Source organism: Leptonotus elevatus, chromosome 5 (genome assembly GCF_054856555.1).
Source record: "Leptonotus elevatus isolate MCC_2025b chromosome 5, RoL_Lele_1.0, whole genome shotgun sequence".
In the NCBI taxonomy this organism is placed as follows: domain Eukaryota; kingdom Metazoa; phylum Chordata; class Actinopteri; order Syngnathiformes; family Syngnathidae; genus Leptonotus; species Leptonotus elevatus.
The window spans coordinates 11,556,735-11,570,244 of NC_141243.1; the positions used below are offsets into that span (position 1 = coordinate 11,556,735).

Sequence of the window (13,510 nt, forward strand, 5' to 3'; positions counted from 1 at the left end):
ACAAATTGGTAGCTAAACTAACCACTGAAATGGACCAATGAAATGAAAGGTTCAGCAAAGAATTTGTGCATCACTGACTGAAACAGAGACAAAAACAAGTCACTTTAGTCTTACCCAGGTGAACCCATACAGGTTAGTCACGCTGAGGGGACCTCATGAAGTCGGTAGTGACAGCACATCTGTCTGGGGAAAGCTAAGGTCATCTAAAAAAATTTTTTAACTGATTGGTCACAACTAAAATAGTTATGTTTGGTGAGAAGTCAACACTGCATACCAGCAAAAGAGCCTTCTCCCTACAGTGAAGCATGGGCTGGCTTTGCATTCTCAGGACCTGGACAACTCCAAATAATCCAGGGAATCATGAATTCACAGGAATATTGTGAAATCACATGAAGCCGTCCCGTGTGAAGTTACAGCCTGGTAGACGATGGATCATGCAACATGACAATAATCCAAAGCATTCCAGCAATACAACCAAAAAATGGCTGAAGAACAACAAGATTCATGTTCTGGATGTGATCAAAATACTGTGGCGGGACCTGAAGCGGGCAGTTTATGCTGGACGCCCATCCAACCTCTCTCAACTGGCTGCAATGTGCAAGGAAGAGTGGCAAAAATTCCCCCAAAGTAGATGTGAAAGACTGATCAATCACTAAAGAAAGTGTTTGGTTGAAGTTCTCATTGCAAAAGGAGGTGCAATGTCCGATTAAGTGAGAGGTTCACATACTTTTGCACCGATGAAATCTGAGTTTTCCTTAAATCAGCAACTTTTGCTCAAGAATGAACGACAATATTATCATTCTTTTTTTCCCTAAATCCATTATTTTCAATGTCAGCATTGTAGATTTGGGTATGACTAAACATTTAATAAGGTTATTTTCATATTTTATACAAAAAATCTGACCATGCCTGCAGAGTTCAAAAACTTTTAAGCAGCACTTTTTTTTTTTTATTCAGTAATTGCAGCTTTTAATAATGTGTGCATTGTACCTCAGAAATTGGGGTATATTCATGTTTTTTCTGTAGTTTCTGCAGCATTGTGGGACTGAAGATTGTTGTCCTTTCATTAATGCTATGGAGAGAAAAAAACATTTGCTGGATAGTTGTCAATGTAAATCTTCTCTTACAGTAGCTTAGGACTGGGAGCTGACACTAAAAACACCAATCTCGCAATTACTGGATGACCACAAATATTACACAATCATGGGCTCAGTCCAATAAAAGTTTAAAAAGGTGTCGCTGCACTAAAGGGCAACATGGCAGCTGGATAGCGTCCAGCGGGGCGCCAAGAGCCTCAGGCAGCCCGGCGAGTAACTTCCTCCTAAATGGGACCAATGTTACTTCCTGTAAGACCATAAACATGGGATGTAGTCAACTGAAGTCAAGCTGAAAATCCTCCGGTGCCACTTAGTAAGGTCAAGAGGTATACACCATGGCATAATTTCCCCACTTTGACAGCTATATGGCCACTGGACTGCAAGTAGAAGGTCCATGATCCTTTTTACCCAATTTTGTTCAGACAGCCACCTATCAGTGGAAAGGCTTAAAAGGAATCAATTAAAAAAAAAAAGATGATTAGGAATATCCAATGTGGTCTAAAAACTGTTTTTGCAATGAGACTAAATTGAGACAACAATATACACACACACATACAGGCTGATCAGAGTCCACTATCAAGAATGCAGGGTCATCTACCGTTTGCCTGTTTGAAAACAACATGACAATGACATATGTGTGTTTGTGTGACATCATCGCGGAACACATTTCGTGACCATTACGCGAACAATGGATGCATTCATACCAAGACAAGCACAGGAATCCGCGTGTCAGCAGTGAAGCATAACAACGCCCTCATCACCCATGCCACTAAAAAGACCCGTTTCAACACTTATGTCATTTCTCAACAAAAGTTTCTGGGGGGGATTACCAGTCTCTCTGGCATGTCCTTATTTGTCCTCGTTGCGACGCCAGCAGCCACAGATCTCGGCTTCAAAGGGGGGCAAAAGAACGCAGTGCCCTTCCTGTCACTCCCATGGGAAGCAAATGACGTTATGATGCAACAAGGAGATTTCACCGCTAACCATTTAGTGGGCAACTCGTCATATCTGATGACTTGAGTGTGAGTTTAGAGTGGGCTATGTGTATTGACCATTTGCACCGACGTCACGTGATTACCTGACTGCCCTATGACGGACGGTGGAAGGAAATGATTGTTGAATGGAATTGGACGTGACCCAGAGTGATTTAGCGACTGTTATTTTACAAATTAAAAGTTATGATTGCTCATAGAGCCATGGATGCAATGGTCGCCTGTCAGTCGAAGTTGCACATTTAGTCGGGACTCATAGAGCGCGATATTTACTTAAGTTGGAGATCGCTAGTTTGAAAACAGCCCCTTACCTTCTGTCGCCTGCTGTTTTTACCAAGTTAATCAAATCGCCGACTTTGCAGGAATTCACAGCGCACGACCGATATCATTATGTAGTTAACGCCGTCTCTCTTCTCCTTACATGATTCAAAAGCTTGTCGCTGGCTGAGTCTCTGGGACGAGATGCTACGCTCACATCGGGGGACAATATACCTCGTAATGCAAAGGTAAAACTTGTTTATCAGGCTAACTGACTTGATTTTTACAAAGTCCGTTCTATATTGAAAGACTGTGATAATGTTATGGTACTATGTTTACTAGCATGGAACAAATGACTATCGTAGTGGCAAGCTATGCAGTAATTTCATGAATATGACTCCGACTCCAGAGTGAAAAACTCCAAGCACAACGACGAAATCCCCCATTATTAAACAGTCAAATGCACTTAATAGTTTTGAAGAAGGTACATTTTAAAACTAAGCTGTGTGTTCATGCCGTTGGAGTGGACGCTAACTATCTGGCTCGTAATTGTGATTTGAAACACACAATTCGACACCTCTGTTACAATCTTTGTTAGAGTGTAGAGATTCAATGGTTACAATACAGGCAAGTGGCTGTTTTGCCGTCCAGGGCTGTGACGTCACGTGCAAAAGGTAAATACATCGTACGGACTGTGGATTTTGGGTTGTTCTAAGAAATGTAACTAAAATATAGTAGTTTGACTTCATGGGAACCGGTGCTCTATTATACAGACCCACATCAGTCCATACCCAAAAAATTAAAAGTACAGACTTAAGTATCCATCCCTAATTGCTAGTTATTAAGAATTTAGGATAAAGCTTGAGGGGAAACAGAATAAGTTATTTCAAGATTCAGTTTACTTGCCCCTCTTTATCTCCCAGAAAGAATTTTAAACTGCTTTCTTAAATTTTTCCCCTTTCTACACAAGCCATCTCAGCATTCCTGCTTTCTTGTCCGGTGTCAATTTGTCTTTCTCAGAGCAGAGAAAAACGTTGACTGAAAGAAATTCTGCAGCCAAAGAACATGGGGTTTATGCTGGGTGGAAAACACTCCTCATAGTTGCATAAAAGCACCTAAAATTGGTAAATTCCAAAAAGTGCTGACTGGCGTCATGCCTATATTTATGTAAGCCTTGTTCACACATAATTGTGTGTGTGCTGGGACTACACATTGTGGCAGTCTCAGAATGCAGACCTGCCCTTACTTGACTTCTTAATCTTGCGTTTCCTGCCCTCCCACTGTGTATCTGGGTATAAAAACTTCACACCACTGTGAATCCTCCGCCTCCCCCTTTCCTCTGGATCACACTACAACAGATTCATGCCTGCCTGCCACAGGGCCCTCCACTCCTGCTGTTTTCCGCCGGGCCACTGCACAAAATCGGCACTTGGCCCGTTCCCAAGCCGTTCCCACATGCCTCCCAATTTCCAGATTAAATAGCGCCTGTCTCTGAAGTCCTTCCAGAGGCTAATGGCTTTTGTTGCTGGGAATAAGCCGCACATCCTCTCCCACATCTCGGGGGTCCACTGGCATGTTGCGAGCCCCCCCCACTGTGTCTCATCTCTGTCTCAATCTTCCATTTTGGTTGACCTGCCCACCTTCAGAAGGCACGACTCTTCACTGTGACGTGCGTGGGCAATTTGGGACCCAAACCACCCGCGTCGAAGGGAGGATTCAAGTTAGATGACTGAGTGGAGACCCAAGCGGAGTTTTATAGGGAGTCAATGCAGGTGCTGTCTCAAGCTTAATGAAGTCCTTAAATCTTTTTCCCCTGTCATGAGTTCACTTTTTAGCAGGCAGACGAGGGCGTGAAGTATTGTATTTCCTCATAGGTGGGATGTTTATTTAGTCAACTGCAAAAAAGATCAAGCACCTATTACTGGTGAGGAGTTTAATAGTGTGGAAATCCTTTCTTTGGACAAAGCCATTGTTTATGATATTTTAAATGCATTTCTCCACTGAGAAATAACAATGCTTAGGATGCATAGTGGACGAGTGGTTAGTACGTCTATCTGCCTTACAGTTCTGAGATTTTTTTTTAAGGAACTAAAAGTACCTGGAGAAAACCCACACAAACACAGGAACAGTATTCAAACTACACAAAGAAAGGCAGATACGAACTAGGGGTGTGTCCAAAAAATAGATTCTCATAAGAATCGCTATTCTCATTTAGTACGATTCAGAATCGATTTTATTTAAATTATTTTATACTGTCTTGCCTTGTGTGTGCCTTTATTTGGAGCGCTGTTCATGTTGTACCCGGTTTGGCCACTGAGGGGCAGTGTGGTTCCACGCGGTCTAATACACTGTTAAGTTGCAGCCACATAGAGAGTAGAAGGAAAAAGTCACGATCAAGTTATTCCAATAAACGTTATTTTTTTGCAGTATGGAGCCGTTCTTTTGAGTGATAAAAGTTCCGCGAGTAGCGCGCTAATTAGCATTAGCGAGTCAGACTGGAGTAGATCCTTACAATTCCTTGCACATCTATAGATTGTAGCAAAAATCATTGTCAATAAAATCATTTTGAATCAAAAATCGTTCTTAACTCTGACCGCCATAAACGTTATAAAACGTTTAGCATAAACCTAGGGAAGGGCGCCGAGGACGTTAATCGAAAATCGATTCTGAATTGAATCGCAGACCCAAAAATCGCAATCGAATCGAATCATGAGACATTCAAAGACTCCCACCCCTAATACGAACCCAGAACCTGAAAACTTGGGATACAGATTTCCTAACCACTAGGTGGCTGTGCTGCCTACTAAACCCATTCATCAAATACGAAAAGCACAGACGTGACTGAAATGCAAATCGTCAGAGAAATGACAGTAGGTGTTGCTGTTTTAGTTAGCAAAAGAGTTCAAATGGGTTCTACAGTGTAATATTGCTCTCTCACAATAGTGTCTACCAGTATTACCACCATTTTTCCCTGAGGAACTTATTTGGGTTGAGGTGTTTGTTTTTCCTCTACAGAGACACCTATTAAAGTGGAGGCCACTATTTGCAGAAATGCAGTATGAACGAACCAGAAAACTATCCTCTTGAGGAACTGAAAACATCTACAGTGTATAAGGCAAAAGCCACAGAAGCGCAGCCTGTGTGTCAAAACTTGATGTGCTTCCAAAACATAAATGCAGCACAGAGAAATAAATTTATAAGACGAGGGCTTTAAATCAAATGGCATTTAGGGGGAACATTTGCTGTACTAAATGTGCAAAGTTGAGAAGTGGCCCAGGCAGTGACCCCGATGCTCTCCAAATGTTTGCGAGAGAAGCTAATCTGGGGCCGTGACGCACTGAGCAGACATTTGTGGCGATGAGCTCACGTCCAGTCTTGCGAGGGAATAAAATAACAGAGACATAGACAATGTTGACTGAACACCACAAATTACTTTTCTTTGTCAACACTGTAAAGGCCAGAACGGTAACAGTAACCTGCTTCAATTTTAGCTTCTTTCCTCCAGCTACCAGCGAGGCTTTGATTGTACTGTATCTTTACACACTACAGACGAGCATATTTCTTCAGTCGTTATTGTCATGAAAAATACCCCTTTCGGGGAAAAAAAGATAATTGAAGTCATTAGATTTTGTAATAGAAAAAAAAGGCATACATTTACAAGAAAAAAGGGTAAAAAAAAAAGTGTTAAATATTTTCTTAGAAAAGGCCAGTAATTTCATAAGGGAAAAAATAGGTCCTTTTTTTTTTTATTCCAAATCTCTAAAGTAATAGGCAAAATAAATAAATAAATAAATTAATTAAAAAAAAATCCTTTCAAGTATTAAATTGGGATTTTTTCTTTCTTTCCGGAAAATAAATACAATCTTACAAGTATTCAGTCATATTTTATGGTGATTGAAAAAAAACATATGGGAGGAAATTTATTGAAATGTTAAAGAAAAAGAAGGCAAAATATTTGATAATTTGTGTCTTTTTCGCAAAAAAAAAAAGAAGAAGTTTACCTATAGAAGAAATTAGATGAAATGTGGGTAGAGGGTGAAAAGGACAGGGTTATGGTGAAGGCGTAAAAAAGATATGCGTAAAAGTAGATTAATCTACTCTGCGGAGGACCGTGAAGGAGTCTTGCTGCATCTGTGCCCCCACACATCAACAGGCAGACCTCTGCTTACACTACACGCAAACAAATCAACACAAATCTGGCTGTTAGAGAGGAGAGCCTGGAGACCACCTGAACCACTGCTGGGGAGTGGCGAGGGGGGATTGACAGGAATTACCACAGAAGTGAGTTAAGGATGCAATCTTTTGGCAGATGTGGTATGTTTGGGGAAGATGAGGAAAGCCCGGTGTCCTACAAGGAAAGGGGTGAAGGCCACATTTCATAAGAGGAGATAATTAATGGGGAGTTACACTTGGACCCTACAATTCAGTAAGGAGCTCTAAAAGAAGAATGAGGGGGGGTTTACATGCGAAACAAGCCATGAATCACACTCCAGAAACAAGTGAAGTGGAGCCCAGGCAGCAGATTAAAGCGTCAACAGTGCGGCAGTCAAACTCAATGTTTTCGTTGCAATATGAAAATTATAGCTTGTGTCTTCCAAAAAGGCTAAAACACCTCAAAACATATCATCCGAGGATTTATAAGTCCTGCTTGACCAATGCTCCAGCGAATACAGTACAACGATTTTTAACAAACAGAGTCGGTCTATGTTTGCTATTGACCACAGCCACTACCCAATCCCACCAGATTGTAACTAACCATCTCTCCACCTTGAGTGTGTGTGTGTGGGGGGGGGGGGGGGGGGTGTATGTGTTCGTACCTGGCCATGCCCAGACTGGAAAACCCAGCTGGCACGATGAGAACATCAAGGCGGGGGAAGGGATGAACTCCCAGAACTGCCTGGGCTGCGGCTAAACATCGTGGCAACAGGGCGAGGATTCTGCTCTAAAATGAGAACATCAACAAGTGTCTTTAACATAGTGAAAACACAGACGCTAGCACAAATAGCAACATTGGAATACTTTTTCGAGAAAGCGAGTTGTGTAAAAATGAATATATTTATTCAACAAAGACCCCATAAGCCTCCATAAATGTATGCCTGTGTTTTGGGTTAGGTCATAGGTCATTGTGTTATGATGTTGATGTTGTCAGTTGCTTATACAGTTACTATGTCCATTATGATCGTAGGAGTAATTTTGTGTTGTAGCATGCGGGTCACCAAGATGGCCATTAGGTGTGTAATTAGACTTGGAGCAATACAGTTTTTAGACCGCTGTTAGGGTCGGGAGTTGGGCACATTGTGCTTACTGCTGGCAAGATTTAAATGTACTTTGTAGCACTTGAAGCTTACGTGAGTAAATAAATCGTCTTATAGGCAATAAATACAGTAAAAGACTTGTTTTTCCAACAAAGCGATCAAGCGCGTCAAACACTTCAAATGTCTATTGCATGATGTATTAGCTACTCTTAGTTTGTCTAGTCTTATGCAGTTACTATGTCCATTATGATGAAGTTGTCAGTTGCCATGCAGTTGCTACGGTCCAGTATTAGTGACACTTATTTTATCATGTAGGCCTTTATTCTGTCACATAGAATTGTGCATTGCCCTAGCAAGAGTTGCTGAATGACACTTTTGTCAGTTCGTCGAAGTCTCTTAGCCGAGGTTTTCAGCACAATAAGGTTTCTTGACCTTCCTCTTCCTTGCAAATTATTCCTCCATGTATTCCGAGGTCGCTTCCATGCATTCAGTCATGCTCTCTCAATTGAGGTTTCCCGGTGAAGGTTTCTCCGTCAAGTGTTTTTCATCGAGCCAATCTGAATCCAGCCCTGCTCTCTGTTGTAACTTTGTATTTTTGTATAGAAAGACTCTCTGTTTCCCATCTCCCATGTCTGGTCTGCATTTGGGTCCTAACTCCGCACCTCACGTGACAGACAACATGAAACAAAGGACAACAATGGATGACAAACAGCGACTTCTTGTTTACTCATTCCATTGCGGTGCCATCTGTTGATAAGTTTATTTGATCATTCATGAGAAAAATAATAAATCAATGAATTGTTAACTGGATGGCTCCCTAAAGATTCTTAAATTCTCTTTACATGCAAGTATCATGAGACATCAAATTAGTTGAGAGTGAATCAATGTCACATCTGTTGGTTGCAGCCAAGTGCTGTTATTTTTTGTAGAAATGAGTTGTAATTTTATGACAAAAGAAAAAAAAATACTTAGGGGGAAAAATGTTCCAAAGTATATGAGGAAAAAACAAAGTGTTATATATTTTTTAGTAAAAGGTCATGTTACTAAAAAAAAAAAAAATCTTAAAAGTATCTTAAAGAGCTGTTGGATGTATTAAAGTCATAATTTATCGGGATAAGGGTCATAATGTCGCAAGAAAAAAATATGTATGCATTATTTTTTACAGAGCATAAAGAATATATGCTTTTGAGTATTTTCATATGCTCTGTCTGTATGTGATGTTGCACCGTTTGTGTTTAAATAACTTCTGCAATATTAATGTTAGTTTCGGTAGCCCTTTTATGGCGTTTCACATTATGGGTTAGCATTTAAGCAAGTGGACTTTCCTAAAACAAACTTATGTGGTTTGGTTGAATACAAAATGTGCAATTCTCTTTGTTTGGTTTAACAAAAGAGTCAACTGGGTCGCGGCAATAAATAGCTTGAAGGAAGCGCGCTAGGCCTCTTTTTTTGAAGAACTGTTTACTATACAACAAACTCTGCGGGAGCGCATAATAGACAACATCTGCATCGTCTCTGCACTCTTTCTTGGGACCCAAAATTAGAAAAACTGATAGGTAAAACACATTTTTGCTCACAACACCAAAAATAAAAAAATGAATTGCAGAGTGACTGTTCCTATTTCCAATAACAAGGTACCACTGCGTTGTCATCTGAAGTGTGGACGGTCCCAACCTGCGCCTTCTGCAGTAGGCCGACGGGCGCAAAAACACGGTGCGGGATCACACGCTGGGACTTCACGGCGCGCTCGATGAACCGGCAAGGGTAGTCGCCATGGGAACAAAGGAAGCCGTCATCCAACATGGCTGAATGGTCGGGCACAGAAACGCTCTCGTGCTGAGAGGACGAGTCCGAGCAGGCGGTCCGTTCTTCGCTTGGAAAGCATTGAAAAGGAAAAGACAAGTTTAATCCAAGGTTAATAAAAAGCCTTTTAATAGGTTTTCCCATTGAGAGCACACAGTGTGCGTGAGGTATAATACTCATACCATGTGTGCTGTCTCTTTGTTCTAAGCGTGGGAATGAAAGCCATGGAAATATAGACTATATACAAAACCGCTCCTAAAAATATCAAGGTGTCACTATGCAATCGTATTCTTTCTAAACGCAACAACCAGTGCTGACTGCGTATCCAGGGGTTTTCGAGCCGCGTCCAAGTTTCCTTCCAGCCATTCACTGCAAATAAAGGCCTGCCTTGTAGTGGGAGATTCCTGAGGCCGGCGGCAGGCTACGGCTGGACTGCCACGGGAGGAAAACCAGGGCGGGAGGAGGAGGCTTACTGGAAATCACTGGCAGACGCAGCAGGGCTGAGGAGTGGGGACCCCAGTCCAACCGGGCCCTGCAAGCCAGTCACTCACTGGATCCTCTATCCATAAAAATGTGCGTCTGCTTTACTTGTTTGCACTCCAAAGATAATTTCTACTGGGCCCAGAGTATGGAATTCTCAACGCTTTGATGTACTTGTCATAAAAAGGCCGAGCGAGAGCTGCTGCACCCTAAACCTCACCATGCTTGGGGGAATGAAAAGGGAAAGGTTTGTCATGGAATGTGGAAAGGCCAGACTCGGGTTAATGACGCCAGGAAAGGAGGAGGTCTTGCCAAAATAAAAGCAAACAGTAAAAAAAAAGAGTAAAAAATATGCTACCTGCCAGTGTGAAGCCTGGAGACATTTACTAAGTCGCTGCTTGAACCTCCGGGTGAGGACAAGGGGACGGACTCCCCAAACTCATCCCTCCTTTCCCTCCGCCCTCTTCCATACGCAGGAAGATGGTGAGCAGGGACTTGTTGCCAGCAGCCCACTGCCAAAGTGAAGGTGGACGCCGGCATGGGCATTGTGACGTAGTAATTCCACAGCAACAAATCTGCGGATGCAAAGACAAAGGCTTGTAAAATGTCATACGTGATGAGTTTACATGAAATCAAGGGTAAAGGGGCGTTTTTATTTTTTGGGCACAGATGTTTTCTAAAGCAGTCGTTCTCAAACTTCTCGGACCATGTACCACTTGTTCTCAAAGTACAACCATCATGACTAACATTATAATATTAGAATTTCTTAAAAAGTATATATTTTATTATTATTTTAAGTCACTGTAACATAATGCAGAGTTTGAACATTAACTCTGCGGTTAAACAGAAAAAAAAGAAGCTTAAATAATAAGAGTTAAACAAAAAAATATACCTTAGTAATTTTCTAAAAGAATAAATACAAATATATTGAACTTAAAAGTTAAATACATCTTAACTGCCCTTTACAAATATACTGCATTGGATTTATAATAAAAAAATTAAAAAAAGTTAAGCTGCTCTAAATTATTTGAACATTTAATTCAGTGGGTCTTTGCATACTTTTCAAAACAGCCCGCATACTTATGGTACTCGTACCACTCTTAATTAAAAACAAAACAAAAACAAAAACACTTGCAAATAGTAGTTCTGAATAAATAAATACTAGGGTGCTATCGGAGAAAAACCCTGATAAGGAATCTGACTGGTTTGGTGAGGAAAGGGTTGTAGCGGGGGGGGGGAAAGGCAGGAAATTCAACAAGTGTCCCCTAAGTTTTATGGATGTGCCTCTAAAAATTTAAGTTCACACTGCTCCAATTAAAAAAAATGTTTTTGCTTAGAGCGCTGTTTTAGATGAGTATTTTTGTAATGTTTTGATAAATCGAAATTATTACACAAAAATGTCACAATCTTAAAATACATTTTTTTTGGTCTTTCTAGAAAATGTAAGAGACATTTTTGGGGGGAAACAAAAAAAAAAACAATATCAAAGAGCATAAAATCAGGATTATTTGGGGGGTAAATTTTGTTCCAAAAATTGTCTTTTGAATTGGCCTTTATGTGAATGATCACGTAACCAAACTGGAAAACAGGTTAGTGGACTTCCTGTGTGTGCAGCGATAACTATAATGCACATGAGCTGATGACTTGATGGTGACCCCGACCTTACTAGGATGTTGTTTCATTATTGTTTGCGTCTTCAGACAATAGATAAAGTTAAATACATGTATATAATTTCTTTATACATATATAATACAAATACATACAAACGCGTACATGTACCTCCTGGCTGTGCAAATAGACACCGTTGACACACTTTTTCCTCAGTACAAAAGGTAACAATACAGTGTCAGCATTGCAATTTCAATGACAGAATGGTCACTCTTTTTTTCAACACAATTCCTCTTACACAACACAAGAACACAAAAGACAGACTAAAATGGCAAGTACTTTTTCAATCTGCAATACAAGGTCCTTTTTTTTACCCCACAACAGTTCAAAACAAATCTTACTTGTGTCCCCATCCTCAGTAGGCGCGACCTGTTCCTCCCCGCTCATCAAGACCACACAGTCGCAGGGAGCCCGCACCCTGGCCTGCCACGTTGACATGGCAATAGGCGGCTCCTGGCAGGGGAAGAGGGCTCGGTTGTTGATGGGCGAGCCGGCGGTGTACACGCACGCCCTGCAATGATTAATGAATAGAGACTGAATTCAGTCTAATTCAGTAGATAAGTCTTTCTTTCAAAATTGGCTGTCATTGGGAAATGTTACGTAAGAAAAGTACTAGTGGCATCAGTACTTGGGATTGGTGACTAGATTTATGTCAGTGACAAAAAAAAAGCATTTTCCCAGTTACCCTGCGTATCCACCTGCTGCTAAGATCATTATTATGTCAGTACTTCTTGTGACATTTTTTTTTAATGGTTTTCCACGTGGGTGTTATAATAAATAAAGGTTGGGAAACACTGGATTAACAGACTGTCCACCTTGACTCACTTGTTGTCTTGGTCATTGGTCCACCTCACGGAGCCCCCAGTAGGCCTTGTTTCGTAGCAAATCCTGAGGGCCTGGGGGAAGTCTTGTGGGGAGGAGACCCCTTCCTTCCACACTTGCAGACTCCAGCGGTCGGTGTGAAAATGCAGCGGGCCGCCATCCTGCTCAACACCAGGAGAACGGCCGCACGCTGAAAAGAGCTCCTGCTGCCGCCTCCACTGAGCAGAAGGCATGGAGACCAAATTTTGGATGAGGTCAGGGGGTCGCACACCGGGAAAGGCGTCTAATAAGGTTGTAACGTCCACTTGCTCCACCTTTGACACAGTGATGTCACAACAGTCCAGCACAAAGATAAAATGACCTTCAGGTGAGAGCTTGATATGATCTGCTGCTATCCTACCACTTGGGAAATCACTGGAACACTGTTCGGTGTTTCTGAGCTTGTTCCTGTCATGTTCCTTGGGCTCTACAGTAGCATTAGGTTCCAGGAACAGAACCACACTACCACTGATGACTTTCCTGTCAAAATGAACAGTTAGGTCAAGAGCATAGTGCTTGACTAGAATGTGGCTAGTATTGGCACAAAGTGGAAGGTCGAAGTCCCCCACTTGCTCCTCCATGTCACCAAAAATATCAGTTCAAACGTTCCCGATGACAGTAAAAGCACTTCAGAGCTAACATTTCTATTACAGTGTGATTGGCATGACTAAACGCATGCGCAGTGATTCGAAGTCGGACAGTAGGGCACAAACTTTGCTTTTCATGAGCTGACAGACCTTGACTGAATTTAAACAGCGACAAGATGCCGGACTAACGTGACATCGTTTTCATTTTAATCTCAGTCCCTAACGTCGTAATAATAGCGGTAAAATTTGCCAAAGAATGAAGAGACTTTCTATAAAGCTGTCAACATACCGCTGACTGTCTGCACCTCACGGACACAAGAAACGAGACCGCCAAATCTGTCGAAAACTGATGACGTTGAGCAGAAGCGACAGGAGGGAAATGTAGTTCTCTTCCCTTCTAGACGTCTTTTTCTTGTTAAACGGCGTTAGTTGGCGATCATTTATTGTGTAAATAATTTGAATGTACCAACTACAATACATTTTGCGAACCAAGTTACGAAATCGTTGCT

The 13,510-nt window shown here is 41.5% G+C and overlaps 1 protein-coding gene across 2 annotated transcripts in view; it reads right to left on the reverse strand.

The window, feature by feature from the left end:
• aopep (aminopeptidase O (putative)) overlaps positions 1 to 13,327 on the reverse strand; it is a 74,175-nt gene extending 60,848 nt beyond the window's left edge. For both annotated transcript variants that reach the window (XR_015094853.1, XM_086076253.1), the window contains exons 1-5: positions 12,379 to 13,327; positions 11,895 to 12,064; positions 10,244 to 10,460; positions 9,277 to 9,475; positions 7,165 to 7,289 (exon numbers count right to left, since the gene is read on the reverse strand). Coding sequence is in view for 1 of the 2 variants with exons in the window: in XM_086076253.1 (XP_085932379.1) it covers positions 7,165 to 7,289; positions 9,277 to 9,475; positions 10,244 to 10,460; positions 11,895 to 12,064; positions 12,379 to 12,995 (1,328 nt within the window). In the remaining variant the exon portion in view is untranslated. The remainder of the gene's footprint in view (positions 1 to 7,164; positions 7,290 to 9,276; positions 9,476 to 10,243; positions 10,461 to 11,894; positions 12,065 to 12,378) is intronic.
• Between the last annotated feature and the right edge of the window lie 183 nt (positions 13,328 to 13,510).